This window comes from Salmo salar, chromosome ssa27 (genome assembly GCF_905237065.1).
Source record: "Salmo salar chromosome ssa27, Ssal_v3.1, whole genome shotgun sequence".
In the NCBI taxonomy this organism is placed as follows: domain Eukaryota; kingdom Metazoa; phylum Chordata; class Actinopteri; order Salmoniformes; family Salmonidae; genus Salmo; species Salmo salar.
In genome coordinates this window covers 42,245,384-42,265,255 of record NC_059468.1, presented here as the reverse complement: position 1 = coordinate 42,265,255, position 19,872 = coordinate 42,245,384, and the positions used below count along the sequence as shown (strand labels likewise).

General features: G+C 45.1%; 1 protein-coding gene across 2 annotated transcripts in view; it reads left to right on the top strand.

Moving 5' to 3' along the window:
• spag1a (sperm associated antigen 1a) overlaps window positions 1–19,590 on the top strand; it is a 25,887-nt gene extending 6,297 nt beyond the window's left edge. Inside the window, exons 5-8 of one of the 2 annotated variants that reach the window (XM_045709620.1) lie at window positions 7,209–7,350; window positions 9,257–9,383; window positions 15,331–15,468; window positions 18,719–19,590. In XM_045709620.1, the coding sequence (XP_045565576.1) occupies window positions 7,209–7,350; window positions 9,257–9,383; window positions 15,331–15,468; window positions 18,719–18,724 (413 nt within the window). In that variant the 3' untranslated portion in view covers window positions 18,725–19,590. The other variant, XM_045709621.1, reaches the window with a different exon arrangement.
• The last annotated feature ends 282 nt before the right edge of the window (window positions 19,591–19,872 follow it).

Here is a 19,872-nt window from a genome sequence, read left to right as displayed (position 1 = left end):
CAGTTTGAACATGACTGGGTATTGAACCTGGGTTGTCCGTGCAATTCAAGACAGCTTTAGTCCACTGAGCTAAAGCCTAAACAATACACAAGTCTTCAGGTCTGAGGAAAGGTTTACTCGTCACAATGAAACATATGCGTCGTTGACCAAATCCATCCAAGTAGCTGAAGTTGTGTTCTTGATCTAATAGCTGCGACATATAGGTATATAAGTGTGTCACAGGGAATCTGAGTGAATGGTAGACGTATTCCTAATGAGGTGTTAATGAATTATGTAGAGTGTAACCTGATACCCACGGGTCAGCCAGTCACAGTGACAATGGCACCAGAGGCGGACGGCTGACGTTTTACGGGCTCCTAACCAATTGTTTTTTTAATTTTTTTTATTTTTTGCGTTGTTTGTAACTTATTTGTACATAATGTTTCTGACCGAAAAGAGCTTCTGGATATCAGAACAGCAGTTATTCACTTCGAACTGGACAAAGATTTTTTTCTTTAATGAGTCTGACGCGATGGATATTCTGTTGCTCCCAGACCAGGTCCAAATCCCCGTCATTCACATGAAGAGGAGACGGAGATCCGATTCCCAGACTTTCCATAACAAAACCATCACCTACAGAGAGATGAACCTGGAGAAGAGTCCCCTAAGCAAACTGGTCCTGGGGCTCTGTTCACAAACACAAACTGACCCCACAGAGCCATCACCTACAGAGAGATGAACCTGGAGAAGAGTCCCCCTAAGCAAACTGGTCCTGGGGCTCTGTTCACAAACACAAACTGACCCCACAGAGCCCCAGGACAGCAACACAACTAGACTCAACCAAATCATGAGGACACTAAAAGATAATTACTTGGAAAGAATTAACAAAAAAACTGAGCAAACTAGAATGCTATTTGACCCTAAACAGAGAGAACACAGTGGCAGAATACCTGACCACTGTGGCTGACCCAAAATTAAGGAAAGCTTTGACTATGTACAGACTCAGTGAGCATAGCCTTGCTATTGAGAAAGGTTGCCGTAGGCAGACCTGGCTCTCAAGAGAAGACAGGCTATGTGCCCACTGCCCACAAAATGAGGTGGAAACTGAGCTGCACTTCCGAACCTCCTGCCAAATGTATGACCATATTTCAGACACATATTTCCCTCAGATTACACAGACCCACAAAGATTTTTTGGGGGGATAAACTCCCATATCTACTGGGTGAAATACCACAGTGTTCCATCACAGCAGCAAGATTTGTAACGTGTTGCCACAAGAAAAGGGCAACCAGTGAAGAACAAACACCATTGTAAATACAACCCATATTTATGTTTATTTATTTTCCCTTTTGTACTTGAACTATTTGCACATCGTTGCAACACTGTATATAGACATAATATGACATTTGAAATGTCTTAATTTTTTGGGAATTTTATACTTACTGTTCACCTTTTATTGTTTATTTCACTTTTGTTTATTTTCCATTTGACTTGCTTTCATAATGTAAACATATGTTTCCCATGCCAAGGCCCCTTGAATTGAATTGAAATTATAAAGGGGGCACAGATCTGGGTGCCTTGTGAGAATTCGTCGGCGAGTGGGTAACCCGCCTCTACCATCCGTTCTACTGGCCAACGTGCAATCACTGGAGAATAAACTGGATGAGCTCCGTTCGAGACTATCCTACCAACAGAGACATTAAAAATTGTAATATCTTATGTTTCACCGACGACACAGATAATATACAGTTGGCTGGGTTTTCCGTGCATTGGCAATACAGAACAGCGACCTCTGGTAAGACGAAGAGTGGTGCTCGCCTGAGGTAAAGTACCTCATGACAAGCTGTAGACCACACGATCTACCAAGAGAGTTCTCATCTATATTTTTCATTGCTGCCTATTTACCACCACAAACCGATGCTGGCACTAAGACTGCACTCAACGAGCTGTATAAGGCCATACATTATTTACATTTTTTATTTTTTATTTAACCTTTATTTAACTATGCAAGTCAGTAAAGAACAAATTCTTATTCACAATGTCGGCCTACCCCGGCCAAACCCAGATGACGCTGGGCCAATTGTGCGCCGCCCTTTGGGACTCCCAATCGCGGCCGGATGTGATACAGCCTGGATTCGAACCAGGAACTGTAGTGACACCTCTTGCATTGAGATGCATTGCCTTAGACCGCATTGCCACTCAGGAGCAAACAAGAAAATGTTCATCCAGAAGCGGCGCTCCTAGTGCCCGGGGACTTTAATGCAGGCAAACTTAAATCAGTTTTACCTCCTTTCTACCAGCATGTTAAATGTACAACCAGGGTGAAAAAAACTCTAGACCACCTTTACTCCACACACAGAGACGCATACAAAGCTCTCCCTCGCCCTCCATTTAGCAAATCTGACCATAATTCTATCCTCCTGATTACTTCTTACAAGCAAAAACTAAAGCAGGAAATACCAGTGACTCGCTCAATACGGAAGTGGTCAGATGACGTGGATGCTAAGCTACAGGACTGTTTTGCTGCACAGACTGGAATATATTCCGGGATTCATCCAATGGCATTGAGGAGTATACCACCTCAGCCACCGGCTTCATCAATAAGTACATTGAGGACGTCGTCCCGACAGTGACCGTACGTACATATCCCAACCAGAAGCCATGGATTACAGGCAACATCCACACTGAAATAAAGGCTAGAGCTTCCGCTTTCAAGGAGCAAGACGCTTATAAGAAATCCCGCTATTCCCTCAGACAAACCATCAAACAGGCAAAAGCGTCCTGGACTTTCTGACGGGCCGCCCCCAGGTGGTAAGGGTAGGCAACAACACATCTGTCACGCAGATCCTCAACACGGGGGCCCCTCAGGCGTGCATGCTTAGTCCCCTCCTGTCATCCCTGTTCACTCACGACTGCATGGCCAAGCATGACTCCAACAGCATCATTAAATTTGCTGATGACATAATGGTGGTAGGCCTGATCACCGACAACGATGAGACAGCCTATAGGGAGAGAACTGGCAGTGTGGTGCCAGGACAACAACTTCTCCCTCAACGTGAGCAAGACAAAGGAGCTGATCGTGGACTACAGGAAAAGGAGACCCGAACACGCCCCCATTCTCATCGACGGGGCTGTAGTGGAGCGGGTCAAGATCTTCAAGTTCCCTGGTGTCCACATCACCAACAAACTATCATGGTCCAAACACACCAAGACAGTTGTAAAGAGGGCACGACAAAACCTATTCCCCCTCAGGAGACTGAAAAGATTTGGCATGGGAAACCAGATCCTCAAAAAATTATACAGCTGCACCATCAAGAGCATCCTGCCTGGTTGCATCACCGTTACAGAGGGTAGTGCGAACGGCCCAGTACATCACCGGGGCCAAGCTTCCTCCCATCCAGGAGCTCTATACCAGGCGGTGTCAGAGGAAGGCCCCAAAAATGTTCAAAGACTCCAGCCACCCTAGTCATAGACTGTTCTTTCTGCTACCGCACGGCAAGTGGTATCGGAGCACCAAGTCTAGGACCAAAAGACTCCTTAACAGATCCCCTTTTTTGTTTTTACACTCGCTGGAGTGTAACCTGATACCCACGGGTCAGCCAGTCACAGTGTGGTAGATATGTAGAGTGTAACCTGATACCCACGGGTCATTCCAGTCACAGTGTGGTAGATATGTAGAGTGTAACCTGATACCCACGGGTCATTCCAGTCACAGTGTGGTAGATATGTAGAGTGTAACCTGATACCCACGGGTCATTCCAGTCACAGTGTGGTAGATATGTAGAGTGTAACCTGATACCCACGGGTCATTCCAGTCACAGTGTGGTAGATATGTAGAGTGTAACCTGATACCCACGGGTCATTCCAGTCACAGTGTGGTAGATATGTAGAGTGTAACCTGATACCCACGGGTCATTCCAGTCACAGTGTGGTAGATATGTAGAGTGTAACCTGATACCCACGGGTCATTCCAGTCACAGTGTGGTAGATATGTAGAGTGTAACCTGATACCCACGGGTCATTCCAGTCACAGTGTGGTAGATATGTAGAGTGTAACCTGATACCCACGGGTCATTCCAGTCACAGTGTGGTAGATATGTAGAGTGTAACCTGATACCCACGGGTCATTCCAGTCACAGTGTGGTAGATATGTAGAGTGTAACCTGATACCCACGGGTCATTCCAGTCACAGTGTGGTAGATATGTAGAGTGTAACCTGATACCCACGGGTCAGCCAGTCACAGTGTGGTAGATATGTAGAGTGTAACCTGATACCCACGGGTCATTCCAGTCACAGTGTGGTAGATATGTAGAGTGTAACCTGATACCCACGGGTCATTCCAGTCACAGTGTGGTAGATATGTAGAGTGTAACCTGATACCCACGGGTCATTCCAGTCACAGTGTGGTAGATATGTAGAGTGTAACCTGATACCCACGGGTCATTCCAGTCACAGTGTGGTAGATATGTAGAGTGTAACCTGATACCCACGGGTCATTCCAGTCACAGTGTGGTAGATATGTAGAGTGTAACCTGATACCCACGGGTCAGCCAGTCACAGTGTGGTAGATATGTAGAGTGTAACCTGATACCCACGGGTCAGCCAGTCACAGTGTGGTAGATATGTAGAGTGTAACCTGATACCCACGGGTCAGCCAGTCACAGTGTGGTAGATATGTAGAGTGTAACCTGATACCCACGGGTCATTCCAGTCACAGTGTGGTAGATATGTAGAGTGTAACCTGATACCCACGGGTCATTCCAGTCACAGTGTGGTAGATATGTAGAGTGTAACCTGATACCCACGGGTCAGCCAGTCACAGTGTGGTAGATATGTAGAGTGTAACCTGATACCCACGGGTCAGCCAGTCACAGTGTGGTAGATATGTAGAGTGTAACCTGATACCCACGGGTCATTCCAGTCACAGTATGGTAGATATGTAGAGTGTAACCTGATACCCACGGGTCAGCCAGTCACAGTGTGGTAGATATGTAGAGTGTAACCTGATACCCACGGGTCAGCCAGTCACAGTGTGGTAGATATGTAGAGTGTAACCTGATACCCACGGGTCAGCCAGTCACAGTGTGGTAGATATGTAGAGTGTAACCTGATACCCACGGGTCATTCCAGTCACAGTGTGGTAGATATGTAGAGTGTAACCTGATACCCACGGGTCATTCCAGTCACAGTGTGGTAGATATGTAGAGTGTAACCTGATACCCACGGGTCATTCCAGTCACAGTGTGGTAGATATGTAGAGTGTAACCTGATACCCACGGGTCAGCCAGTCACAGTGTGGTAGATATGTAGAGTGTAACCTGATACCCATGGGTCATTCCAGTCACAGTGTGGTAGATATGTAGAGTGTAACCTGATACCCACGGGTCAGCCAGTCACAGTGTGGTAGATATGTAGAGTGTAACCTGATACCCACGGGTCATTCCAGTCACAGTGTGGTAGATATGTAGAGTGTAACCTGATACCCACGGGTCATTCCAGTCACAGTGTGGTAGATATGTAGAGTGTAACCTGATACCCACGGGTCATGCCAGTCACAGTGTGGTAGATATGTAGAGTGTAACCTGATACCCACGGGTCATTCCAGTCACAGTGTGGTAGATATGTAGAGTGTAACCTGATACCCACGGGTCATTCCAGTCACAGTGTGGTAGATATGTAGAGTGTAACCTGATACCCACGGGTCATTCCAGTCACAGTGTGGTAGATATGTAGAGTGTAACCTGATACCCACGGGTCATTCCAGTCACAGTGTGGTAGATATGTAGAGTGTAACCTGATACCCACGGGTCAGCCAGTCACAGTGTGGTAGATATGTAGAGTGTAACCTGATACCCACGGGTCATTCCAGTCACAGTGTGGTAGATATGTAGAGTGTAACCTGATACCCACGGGTCATTCCAGTCACAGTGTGGTAGATATGTAGAGTGTAACCTGATACCCACGGGTCATTCCAGTCACAGTGTGGTAGATATGTAGAGTGTAACCTGATACCCACGGGTCAGCCAGTCACAGTGTGGTAGATATGTAGAGTGTAACCTGATACCCACGGGTCATTCCAGTCACAGTGTGGTAGATATGTAGAGTGTAACCTGATACCCACGGGTCATTCCAGTCACAGTGTGGTAGATATGTAGAGTGTAACCTGATACCCACGGGTCATTCCAGTCACAGTGTGGTAGATATGTAGAGTGTAACCTGATACCCACGGGTCATTCCAGTCACAGTGTGGTAGATATGTAGAGTGTAACCTGATACCCACGGGTCATTCCAGTCACAGTGTGGTAGATATGTAGAGTGTAACCTGATACCCACGGGTCAGCCAGTCACAGTGTGGTAGATATGTAGAGTGTAACCTGATACCCACGGGTCATTCCAGTCACAGTGTGGTAGATATGTAGAGTGTAACCTGATACCCACGGGTCATTCCAGTCACAGTGTGGTAGATATGTAGAGTGTAACCTGATACCCACGGGTCAGCCAGTCACAGTGTGGTAGATATGTAGAGTGTAACCTGATACCCACGGGTCATTCCAGTCACAGTGTGGTAGATATGTAGAGTGTAACCTGATACCCACGGGTCATTCCAGTCACAGTGTGGTAGATATGTAGAGTGTAACCTGATACCCACGGGTCATTCCAGTCACAGTGTGGTAGATATGTAGAGTGTAACCTGATACCCACGGGTCAGCCAGTCACAGTGTGGTAGATATGTAGAGTGTAACCTGATACCCACGGGTCAGCCAGTCACAGTGTGGTAGATATGTAGAGTGTAACCTGATACCCAGATTCAGACTGGTAGAAAGAGATTGTCCATGCAGATTATTCAGAAATAGATACAGATGAATAAAACAGGGTCTGTCATGTGAGACACCAGCACTCCTTTTAAAGGCAGCACCTTAATCTGACTTCTCTACCCAGACTACCCAGGGTGCTGAATATGAAATGTTACATCTGTTGAGTTGGCCAGAATGTTGTGCTGTGGATTAGACGCGGTTCATCAAGTCACAGCTCTGTTAAACTCAACAGAGGCTCAACCAGTCAGCTTTTGCTCATTGACATTGGAAGTCATTGTAGGAAAGTTTTTTATAGTTACAGTCAGCTAGAAGTAGTTTAATTAGTTAGAAAAACAAATCATATTGCTCTGAGTCTGCAGATTTCCTCTTGCATCACTGCTGATAACTGCTTCTCTCTCTCTCTCTCTCCGCAGCCAAAAAAGCAGAGGCTCGCTTTGCCTCTCTCAAGACAGAAGGAAATGAGCATGTGAGGAAAAGCCAGTTCCATGACGGTCTAGAGAAGTACAGCGAATGCCTTAAGATCAAACCTGACGAGTGTTCCTGCTTTACCAACAGGTGACCTCTAACCCTGCTAGCATACTAACCCTAACCCTGCTAGCATACTAACCCTAACCCTGCTAGTATACTAACCCTAACCAGCATACTAACCCTGCTAGCATACTAACCCTAACCCTGCTAGTATACTAACCCTAACCCTGCTAGCATACTAACCCTAACCCTGCTAGCATACTAACCCTAACCAGCATACTAACCCTGCTAGCATACTAACCCTAACCCTGCTATCATACTAGCCCTGCTAGCATACTAACCCTGCTAGCATACTAACCCTGCTAGCATACTAACCCTAACCAGCATACTAACCCTAACCAGCATACTAACCCTGCTAGCATACTAACCCTAACCAGCATACTAACCCTGCTAGCATACTAACCCTAACCCTGCTAGCATACTAACCTGCTAGCATACTAACCCTGCTAGCATACTAACCCTGCTAGCATACTAACCCTGCTAGCACACTAACCCTGCTAGCATACTAACCCTGCTAGCATACTAACCCTAACCCTGCTAGCATACTAACCCTGCTAGCATACTAACCCTAACCCTGCTAGCATACTAACCCTAACCAGCATACTAACCCTAACCAGCATACTAACCCTGCTAGCATACTAACCCTAACCAGCATACTAACCCTGCTAGCATACTAACCCTAACCTTGCTAGCATACTAACCCTAACCCTGCTAGCATACTAACCTGCTAGCATACTAACCCTAACCCAGCTAGCATACTAACCCTAACCTGACAAGTGTTCCTGCTTTACCAACAGGTGACCCATAACCCTGCTAGCATACTAACCTTTTATTTTAACTAGGCAGCCAAACCCAGATGACACTGGGCCAACTGTGCGCCTCCCTATGGGACTCCCAATCACTGCCGGTTGTGATACAGCCTGGAATTGAACCAGGGTCTGTAGTGACGCCTCTAGCACTGAGATGCAGTGCCTTAGACCGCTGCGCCACTCGGGAGTCCATTAACCCTGCTAGCACACTAACCCTAATCCTGCTAGCATACTAACCCTGCTAGCATACTAACCCTAACCCTGCTAGCATACTAACTCTGCTAGCACACTAACCCTAACCCTGCTAGCATACTAACCCTGCTAGCACACTAACCCTGCTAGCATACTAATCCTGCTAGCATACTAACCCTAACCCTGCTAGCATACTAACCCTGCTAGCACACTAACCCTACTAGCATACTAACCCTGCTAGCATACTAATCCTGCTAGCATACTAACCCTAACCCTGCTAGCATACTAACCCTGCTAGCACACTAACCCTGCTAGCATACTAACCCTGCTAGCATACTAACCCTGCTAGCACACTAACCCTGCTAGCATACTAACCCTGCTACCATACTAACCCTGCTAGCATACTAACCCTGCTAGCATACTAACCCTGCTAGCATACTAACCCTGCTACCATACTAACCCTGCTAGCATACTAACCCTGCTAGCATACTAACCCTGCTAGCATACTAACCCTGCTAGCATACTAACCCTGCTAGCATACTAACCCTAACCTTAACCTGACAAGTGTTCCTGCTTTAGCAACAGGTGACCCATAACCCTTCCGATCAAACCTAAGTTAATACTTACAGTAGATAATAGGAAGTGCTTACAGACAAGATTTACATTTGAGTTATTTAGCAGATGCTTTTATCCAGAGCCACTTACAGTTTGTGAATTCATCATAACCACATATCTCAGTCAAGTCAATTTTTCCTCAGTAATGTCCATGCTAGTAGAGGGAAGTCAAGTGCGAGTGGCATTTATTTGATTTATTTTTTATATGATTGTAAGCACAGTTCTTTATCAGTGTAGTACTGTACACAAAAATCGCCATGACACATGACCACTTTCAAGCCCACTATCAGTCCTTAACCCCTACCCTTCACCTCCAGAGCCATCTGTTATCTGAGACTGGGTTGTTTTGAAGAGGCCAAACAGGACTGTGACTCCGCCCTCAAGCTGGAACCAACCAATAAGAAGGCCTTCTATAGACGTGCGCTGGCGTTTAAAGGCTTACAGGTGGTTATCTATTATTCAAAGTCCTAGTTGGTTCAGCACATGTTTTTTGTGTGAAGAACAAGGAAAACCAATGAACACTGTGTTTTCCAAAAACAGAAAAACGGCTTGTTTTTTTGTTAACTCAGCAGATAAACCAAAAACAATTAACAAGTGGGTGGGGTTACATGTGGAATGCATTTCATTGGCAAAATGCACAACCAACACTTCCTGTTCCTTCAAAATAGGTGTTCACCCTTCTAACTTCATCTACTATCTATTAAGTCATCAATTAATAGCTATTTATTCATCTATTAATGTCAAGATAAAGTGATATTTCTCCATTTGTATTTTAGATTTAAGATTATAAGATAGTCACAACAATGATAGTGTTTATTGATCTATTAATGAACTGCAGTTACTGTAAATGGTTAGCTCACTGATATGTCATGGTCATGGTGCCCTAATTAACCATTAGTAATCTGAGCATCATAGACTATATCATTTCTGAAGAGGTGGGATTTCAGAATGAGCGGTGCTGTAGCTCTGCTGATGGTGCTGTTCTGTCTGTTGAGGGCTCAGGAAAGGAGGAGAGGAGGGTTCAGAGAATGAAATCATTCAACAGAGTGACAGTGAAGAGGTAGAGAGCAGGGTGAGATATTCAGATTAAGAGCCAAAGGCCTGAAGGCTACAGAAACCTACAAATGACTGGCCGGGACACCACTCACACACCTGCAGTACACTCCTCTCCCGCCTCCTTTTCCTGTCTGCCAAGTACTCACTCACAAACATAACATTTAGGGAAAATCTAGACCTGTATTCACAGTGTCTCAGAGTAGCATTGCTGATCTAGGATTAATGATCAGTTCCTCCTTGTCCATGTGATTATTTTATTTCACCTTTATTTAACCAGGTAGGCCAGTTGAGAACAAGTCCTTTATTTAACCAGGTAGGCCAGTTGAGAACAAGTCCTTTATTTAACCAGGTAGGCCAGTTGAGAACAAGTCCTTTATTTAACCTGGTAGGCCAGTTGAGAACAAGTTCTCATTTACAACTGCGACCTGACCAAGATAAAGCAAAGCAGTTCGACACATACAACAACACAGAGTTACACATGGAATAAACAAACATACAATCAATAATATAGTAGAAAAATCTATATACACTGTGTGCAAATGAGGTGAGGTAAGGGAGGTAAGGCAATAAATAGGCCATGGTGGCGAAGTAATTACAATATAGCAGTTAAACACTGGAGTGATAGATGTGCAGAAGATGAATGTGCAAGTAGAGATACTAGGGTGCAAAGGAGCAAAATAAATAAATAACAGTATGGGGATGAGGTAGATAGATGGGCTGTTTACAGATGGGCTATGTACAGCTACAGTGATCTGTGAACTGCTCTGACAGCTGGTGCTTAAAGTTAGTGAGGAAGATATGAGTCTCCAGCTTCAGAGATTTTTGCAGTTCGTTCCAGTCATTGGCAGCAGAAAACTGGAAGGAAAGGCGGCCAAAGGAGGAATTGGCTTTGGTGGTGACCAGTGAAATATACCTGCTGGAGCGCGTGCTGAGGGTGGGTGTTGCTATGGTGACCAGTGAGCTGAGATAAGGTGGGGCTTTACCTAGCAAAGACTTATAGATGACCTGGAGCCAGTGGGTTTGGTGATGAATATGAAGCGAGGGCCAGCCAACGAGAGCATACAGGTCACAGTGGTGGGTAGTATATGGGGCTTTGGTGACAAAACGGATGGCACTGTGATAGACTGCATCCAATTTGCTGAGTAGAGTGTTGGAAGGTATTTTGATGTATACAGAGAAGAGAGTCGGCCCGAGAATTGAACCCTGTGGCACCCCCATAGAGACTGCCAGAGGTCCGGACAACAGGCCCTCCGATTTGACACACTGAACTCTATCTGAGAAGTAGTTGGTGAACCAGGCGAGGCAGTCATTTGATAAACCAAGGCTGTTGAGTCTGCGGATAAGAATGTGGTGATTGACAGAGTTGAAAGCCTTGACCAGGTCTATTAATACAGCTGCACAGTATTGTCTCTTATCAATGGAGGTTATGATATCGTTTAAGACCTTGAGCGTGGCTGAGGTGCACCCATGACCAGCTCGGAAACCAGATTGCATAGCGGAGAAGGTACGGTGGGATTCAAAATGGTTGGTGATCTGTTTGTTAACTTGGCTTTCGAAGACCTTAGAAAGGCAGGGTAGGATGAATATAGGTTTGTAGCAGTTTGGGTCTAGAGTGTCACCCCCTTTGAAGAGGGGGATGACCGTAGCAGCTTTCCAATCTTTGGGGATGTCAGACGATACGAAAGACGGGTTGAACAGGCTAGTAATAGGGGTTGCAACAATTTCGGCGGATAATTTTAGAAAGAGAGGGTCCAGATTGTCTAGCCCGGCTGATTTGTAAGGGTCCAGATTTTGCAGCTCTTTCAGAACATCAGCTATCTAGATTTGGGTGAAGGAGAAATGGGGGAGGCTTGGGCAAGTTGCTGTGGGGGGTGCAGGGCTGTTGACCGGGGTAGGGGTAGCCAGGTGGAAAGCATGGCCAGCCGTAGAAAAATGCTTATTGAAATTCTCAATTATCGTGGATGTATCTGTGGTGACAGTATTTCCTAGCCTCAGTGCAGTAGGCAGCTGGGAGGAGGTGCTCTTACTCTCCACGGACTTTACAGTGTACCAAAACGTTTTGGAATTAGTGCTACAGGATGCACATTTCTGTTAGAAAAAGCTAACCGTTAGCTTTCCTAACTGACTGTGTATATTGGTTCCTAACTTCCCTGAAAAGTTGCATATTGCGGGGGCTATTCGATGCTAATTCAGTACGCCACAGGATGTTTTTGTGCTGGTCAAGGGCAGTCAGGTCTGGAGTGAACCAAGGGCTATATCTGTTCCTGGTTTTACATTTTTTGAATGGGGCATGCTTATTTAAGATGGTGAGGAAAGCACTTTTAAAGAATAACCAGGCATCCTCTACTGACGGGATGAGGTCAATGTCCTTCCAGGATACCCGGGCCAGGTCGATTAGAAAGGCCTGCTCTCAGAAGTGTTTCAGGGAGCGTTTAACAGTGATGAGTGGAGGTCGTTTGACTGCAGAGCCATTACGGACGCAGGCAATGAGGCAGTGATCACTGAGATCCTGGTTGGAGACAGCAGAGGTGTATTTGGAGGGCAGGTTGGTTAGGATGATATCTATGAGGGTGCCCGTGTTTACGGATTTGGGGTTGTACCTGGTAGGTTCCTTGATAATTTGTGTGAGATTGAGGGCATCAAGTTTAGATTGTTGGATGGCCGGGGTGTTAAGCATGTCCCAGTTTAGGTCACCTAACAGCACGAGCTCTGAAGATAGATGGGGGACAATCAATTCACATATGGTGTCCAGGGCACAGTTGGGGGGAAGGTAGTCTATAGCAAGCGGCAACGGTGAGAGACTTGTTTCTGGAAAGGTGAATTTTTAAAAGTAGAAGCTCAAGTTGTTTGGGCACAAACCTGGAGAGTAAGACAGATCTCTGCAGGCTGTCTCTGCAGTAGATTGCAACTTCGCCCCCCTTCGGCAGTTTTATCTTGTCGGAAAATGTTATAGTTAGGGATGGAAATGTCAGGGATTTTGGTGGTCTTCCTAAGCCAGGATTCAGACACGGTCAGGATACATCTATCTACAGTGGAACTATATATGGAAAGACATCTATCAACAGTGGAACTACACTACCGTTCAAAAGTTTCGGGACCCTTATAAATGTCCTTGTTTTTGAAAGAAAAGCACATGTTTTTGTCCATTAAAATAACATCAAATTGATCAGAAAAAACCCCACCAGTCTCAACGTCAACAGTGAATAGAGGCGACTCTGGGATGCTCTGGGAGGCAGAGTTCCTCTGTTCAGTGTCTGTGTTCTTTTGCCCATCTTAGTCTTTTCTTTTTACTGGCCAGTCTGAGATATGGCTTTTTCTTTGCAACTCTGCCTAGAAGGCCAGCATCCCGGAGTTGCCTCTTCACTGTTGATGTTGAGACTGGTGTTTTGCGGGTACTATTTAATGAAGCTGCCATTTGAGGACTTTTGAGGCGTCTGTTTTTCAAACTAGACAATCTAATGTGCTTGTCCTCTTGTTCAGTTGTGCACCGGGGCCTCCCACTCCTCTTTCTATTCTGGTTAGAGCCAGTTTGCGCTGTTCTGTGAAGGGAGTAGTACACAGCGTCGTACGAGATGTTCAGTTTCTTGGAATTTCTCACAAGAAATAGCCTTAATTTCTCAGAACGAGAATAGATTGACGAGTTTCAGAAGAAAGTTCTTTGTTTCTGGCCATTTTGAGCCTGTAATTGAACCCACAAATGTTGATGCTCCAGATTCTCAACTAGTCTAAAGAAGGCCAGTTTTATTGCTTCTTTAATCAGAACAACAGTTTTCAGCTGTGCTAACATAATTGCAAAAGGGTTTTCTAATGATCAATTAGCCTTTTAAAATGATGAACTTGGATTAGCTAACACAACTTGCCATTGGAACACAGGAGTGATGGTTGCTGATAATGGGCCTCTGTACACCTATGTAGATATTCCATAAAAAAATCTGCCGTTTCCAGCTACAGTAGTCATTTACAACATTAACAATGTCTACACTGTATTTCTGATCAATTTGATGTTATTTTAATGCACAAAAAATGTGCTTAAAAACAAGGACATTTCTAAGAGGCCCCAAACTTTTGAACGGTAGTGTACGTACAGACAGGGACACACTCCAACATAGTTTATAAAGGCAGTATTTGTTTAGTGAGTCAAAATAAAACTTATAAACAATATAAATAGTAAAGTAAGGTAAAGATACCCCAAATATCTACTTAAATAGTCCTTTAAAGTATTTTTACTTAAGTACTTTACACCACTGGCATTAATATATGACTTAATAGGTATTAATAAATGTTTTAATAGATAGTAGATTAATAGAATGAAGTTAGAAGGATGAACTCCTATTTTGAAGGGACAGGAAGTGTTGCATTTGGAAAATGACAGGCATTCTACATGTAACCGCACCCACTTGTGAAAATAGAAACATCAAGTCGCAAAAAAACAAGATGACAAAAAAAAACAAGCAATTTTTTTGGTCAATGTAAAAAAACAAACAATAAAAGCCTTTTTCACGTTGCGGATTTTTCTGTTATAAACTTGGAAAAAATTGTTTTGTGCCCATGTTTTTGTGTGAAGAACAAGGAAAACCAATGAACACTATCGCCCTTGAGGATAGAAGAGATGCAACATGTTTTTAATGATTATTGTCCAGTCATGTGGTCCAGTGCTGCAGAGAAAGGCCTAGTTAAGCTGCAACTGGCCCAGAACAGAGCAGCACGTCTTTCTCTTCATAGTAATCAGAGGGCTGATATAAATACTATGGATGCCAGTCTCTCTTGGCTAAGAGTTGAGGAAAGACTGACTGCATCACTTATTCTTTTTATAAGAAACATTGTGTTGAAAAATCCCAAATTGTTTGCATAGTCAACTTACACGCAGCTCCAGAACAAATCCAAGAAAGCGTACAGTATTATATAGAGCCAATAATGCATGGAACCCCGTTCCATCTCATATTGCTCAAATGAACAGAAAACCTGGTTTAACAAAACTAATAAAGCAACACCTCACGACACAACGCCTCTCCCCTATTGGACCTAGATAGTTTGTGTGTATTGATATGTAGGATATGTGTGCTGTTTTTTTTAAATGTATGTAGTTCTGTTCTTGTCTATTAGTGTTCTGTAACATGTCGTGTTTTGTGTGGACCCCAAGACGAGTAGTTGCTGGTATCGCGACGTCTAATGGGGATCCTAATAAAAACCAAATACCATTGATTTTGAACCTCTTTTTGACATTCTACCTCCCCCTCCTTCTCTCACTCTTTCTCCCCACACTCTCACCCTTTCTTCATCCTCACTCTCTTCTCCTCTACCCCGCTATCTTCTCCCGCTCTCCCTCCCTTCCCAGGACTACCTGTCTTCCAGCAGTGACCTCCAGGAGGTGTTACAGCTGGACCCTAACGTCCACGAGGCTGAACAGGAGCTGGAGACTGTGACAGGGCTGCTCAGACAGAGCCTCATGGACGGAGCCCAACACACACCCAGGGTAGGTACCCAATAAACACCCAGGGTAGGTGCCCAATAAACACCCAGGGTAGGTACCCAATAAACACCCAGGGTAGGTGCCCAATAAACACCCAGGGTAGGTACCCAATAAACACCCAGGGTAGGTACCCAATAAACACCCAGGGTAGGTACCAACTCACACCCAGGGTAGGTACCCAACACACACCCAGGGTAGGTACCAAAACACACACCCAGGGTAGGTAACCCAACACACACCCAGGGTATGTTCCAACACATCCAGGGTAGGTACCCAACTCACACCCAGGGTAGGTACCAACACACACCCAGGGTAGGTTCCCAACACACCCAGGGTAGGTACCAACTCACACCCAGGGTAGGTACAAACACACACCCAGGGTAGGTACCCAACACACCCAGGGTAAGAAGCAACAAACCAGGGTAGGTACCAACACACCCAGGGTAGGTAACCCAACACACACCCAGGGTATGTTCCAACACATCCAGGGTAGGTACCCAAAACACCCAGGGTAGGTACCAACTCACACCCAGGGTAGGTACCCAACACACCCAGGGTAGGTAACCCAACACACACCCAGGGTATGTTCCAACACATCCAGGGTAGGTACCCAACTCACACCCAGGGTAGGTTCCAACACACACCCAGGGTAGGTACCCAACACACCCAGGGTAGGTACCAATCCACACCCAGGGTAGGTACCCAACACACCCAGGGTAGGTACCCAACACACCCAGGGATGGTCCCAACACATCCAGGGTAGGTCCCCAACATACCCAGGGTAGGTACCAACACATCCAGGGTAGGTACCAACACACCCAGGGTAGGTGCCAACACATCCAGGGTAGGTACCCAACTCACACCCAGGGTAGGTCCCCAACACACCCAGGGTAGGTACCAACTCACACCCAGGGTAGGTCCCCAACACACCCAGGGTAGGTCCCCAACACACCCAGGGTAGGTCCCCAACACACCCAGGGTAGGTCCCCAACACACCCAGGGTAGGTAACCCAACTCTTTATTCCACCTCAGGTTTGATGTCACTCCTTCTGTGGCCTCCAACTGCTCTTAAACGCTTGCAAAACCAAATGCATGCTTTTCAACCGTTCGCTGCCCGCCCGTCCAGCATCACTACTCTGGACTGTTCTGACCTAGAATACGTGGACATCTACAAATACCTAGGTGTCTGGTTAGACTGTAAACTCTCCTTCCAGACTCACATCAAGCATCTCCAATCCAAAATTAAATCTAGAATCGGCTTTCTATTTCGCAAACAAAGCCTCCTTCACTCACACCGCCAAACATACCCTCGGAAAACTGACTATCCTACCGATCCTTGACTTCAGCGATGTCATCTACAAAATAGCCTCCAACACTCTAGTCAGCAAACTGGATGCAGTCTATCACAGTGCCATCCGTTTTGTCACCAAAGCCCCATATACTACCCTCCACTGCGACCTGTATGCTCTCGTCGGCAGGCCCTCGCTACATATTCGTCGCCAAACCCACTGGCTCCAGGTCATCTATAAGTCTCTGCTAGGTAAAGCCCCGCCTTATCTCAGCTCACTGGTCACCATAGCAGCACCACCCGTAGCACGCGCTCCAGCAGGTATATCTCACTGGTCATCTCCAAAGCCAATTCCTCCTTTGGCCTCCTTTCCTTCCAGTTCTCTGCTGCCAATGACTGGAACGAACTGCAAAAATCACTGAAACTGGAAACACTTATCTCCCTCACTAACTTTAAGCACCAGCTGTCAGAGCAGCTCACAGATCACTGCACCTGTACATAGCCCATCTGTCAATAGCCCATCCAATCTACCTACCTCATCCCCATATTGTTTTTATTTACTTTGCTGCTCTTTTGCACACCAGTATCACTATTTACACACCATCATCTGCACATCATCATCTGCTCATCTGTCACATCTGTTCATTTGATAAATTGTAATTACTTTGCTACTATGGCCTATTTATTGTCTTACCTCCTCACGCCATTTGCACACACTGTATATAGACTTTCTTTTATTTCTATTGTGTTATTGACTGTACGCTTGTTTATTCCATGTGTAACTCTGTGTTTTTGTTTCTGTCGCACTGCTTTGCTTTATCTTGGCCAGGTCGCAGTTGTAAATGAGAACTTGTTCTCAACTAGACTACCTGGTTACATAAAGGACTTGTTCTCAACTGGCCTACCAGGTTAAATAAAGGACTTGTTCTCAACTGGCCTACCTGGTTAAATAAAGGACTTGTTCTCAACTGGCCTACCAGGTTAAATAAAGGACTTGTTCTCAACTGGCCTACCAGGTTAAATAAAGGACTTGTTCTCAACTAGCCTAACCTGGTTAAATAAAGGACTTGTTCTCAACTGGCCTACCTGGTTAAATAAAGGACTTGTTCTCAACTGGCCTACCTGGTTAAATAAAGGACTTGTTCTCAACTAGCCCACCTGGTTACATAAAGGTTAAATAAAAACATAAATAAAACATGTCAGAGATGAGACTGAACTCTTTATTCCACCTCAGGTTTGATGTCAGAGATGAGACTGAACTCTTTAATCCACCTCAGGTTTGATGGCAGAGATGAGACTGAACTCTTTATTCCACCTCAGGTTTGATGGCAGAGATGAGACTGAACTCTTTATTCCACCTCAGGTTTGATGTCAGAGATGAGACTGAACTCTTTATTCCACCTCAGGTTTGATGGCAGAGATGAGACTGAACTCTTTATTCCACCTCAGGTTTGATGGCAGAGATGAGACTGAACTCTTTATTCCACCTCAGGTTTGATGGCAGAGATGAGACTGAACTCTTTATTCCACCTCAGGTTTGATGTCAGAGATGAGACTGAACTCTTTATTCCACCTCAGGTTTGATGTCAGAGATGAGACTGAACTCTTTATTCCACCTCAGGTTTGATGGCAGAGATGAGACTGAACTCTTTATTCCACCTCAGGTTTGATGGCAGAGATGAGACTGAACTCTTTATTCCACCTCAGGTTTGATGTCAGAGATGAGACTGAACTCTTTATTCCACCTCAGGTTTGATGGCAGAGATGAGACTGAACTCTTTATTCCACCTCAGGTTTGATGGCAGAGATGAGACTGAACTCTTTATTCCACCTCAGGTTTGATGGCAGAGATGAGACTGAACTCTTTATTCCACCTCAGGTTTGATGTCAGAGGTGAGACTGAACTCTTTATTCCACCTCAGGTTTGATGGCAGAGATGAGACTGAACTCTTTATTCCACCTCAGGTTTGATGGCAGAGATGAGACTGCCACAGTAGACTGTATAGGAGGCTGATGAAGAGCGAGACTGATGTAGACCTGGGAGTGGCCACAGGGAAGGCTGTTCAGGCCTCAACTCATCATCCCTCACAGAGTTGACATGGACTAAGGTGAACTATGCTGGATGTTGGGCTCTGACTCCATCTGCCTTCAAAGAGCATCATTAAAGCATCGCGTCGACGACGGCAGAGCGTTGTTCAGTAATTCATAGCAGGCAGCTGCATCCTTCATTTCCATTCTGGAGACTCTAAAGATACTTTAGATGCAATGCAGCTTCTTATATTTACATTTGTCATTTAGCAGAGGCTCTTATCCAGAAAGACGTACAGTTAATGAGTCATTTAGCAGATGCTCTTATCCAGAGAGACTTGCAGTTAGTGCATTCTTTACCTCAGCATGCTCAGACTCCCTGCAGCAACACACTGTAGAGAAAGGATGCGTCACAAATTGTGCCCTACTCCCTATAAAATGCACTACGTTTGACCAGGGCTCATAGGTCCATAATCAAATGTAGTGCACTATATAGGGGATAGGGTGCCATTTGAGACTTAGACCAAATTCTTAAAAGCTAGGAGTGACTACCGTAAATTCCGGACTATAAGCTGCAACTTTTTTTCCCAGGCTTTAAACCTCGCGGCTTAAACAATGACGCGGCTAATATATGGATTTTTCCCGCTTTCAATTTTTTTTCTCACAAAAAAACACATTCTGTGATGTGCTCAGTTTTTTGGCGGCATGAAGCTTTCATTAGACCAATGAAATTGCCGAACGGGTTAAGGTCAAACAACTTTTTTGTTTACTGTTTAGATTAAATCGAGCACTCTCAAACTTCCCATCATTCTGATTACGGTAGTCATTTTGTCACCCTCATCATGGCAAAGACACGGAGAAATGCCTATGATGCAGCTTTCAAGTTGAAGGCGATTGATCTGGCTGTTGGAAAAGGAAATAGAGCTGCTGCACGGGAGCTTGGTCTTAATGAGTCGATGATAAGACGTTGGAAACAGCAGCGTGAGGAATTGACTCAGTGCAAAAAGACAACTAAAGCTTACTGCTAATTAATTGTTACAAGCCGTGTTTCGTTAAAGCCTATTTATTTTTGTTACAAGCCGTGTTTCGTT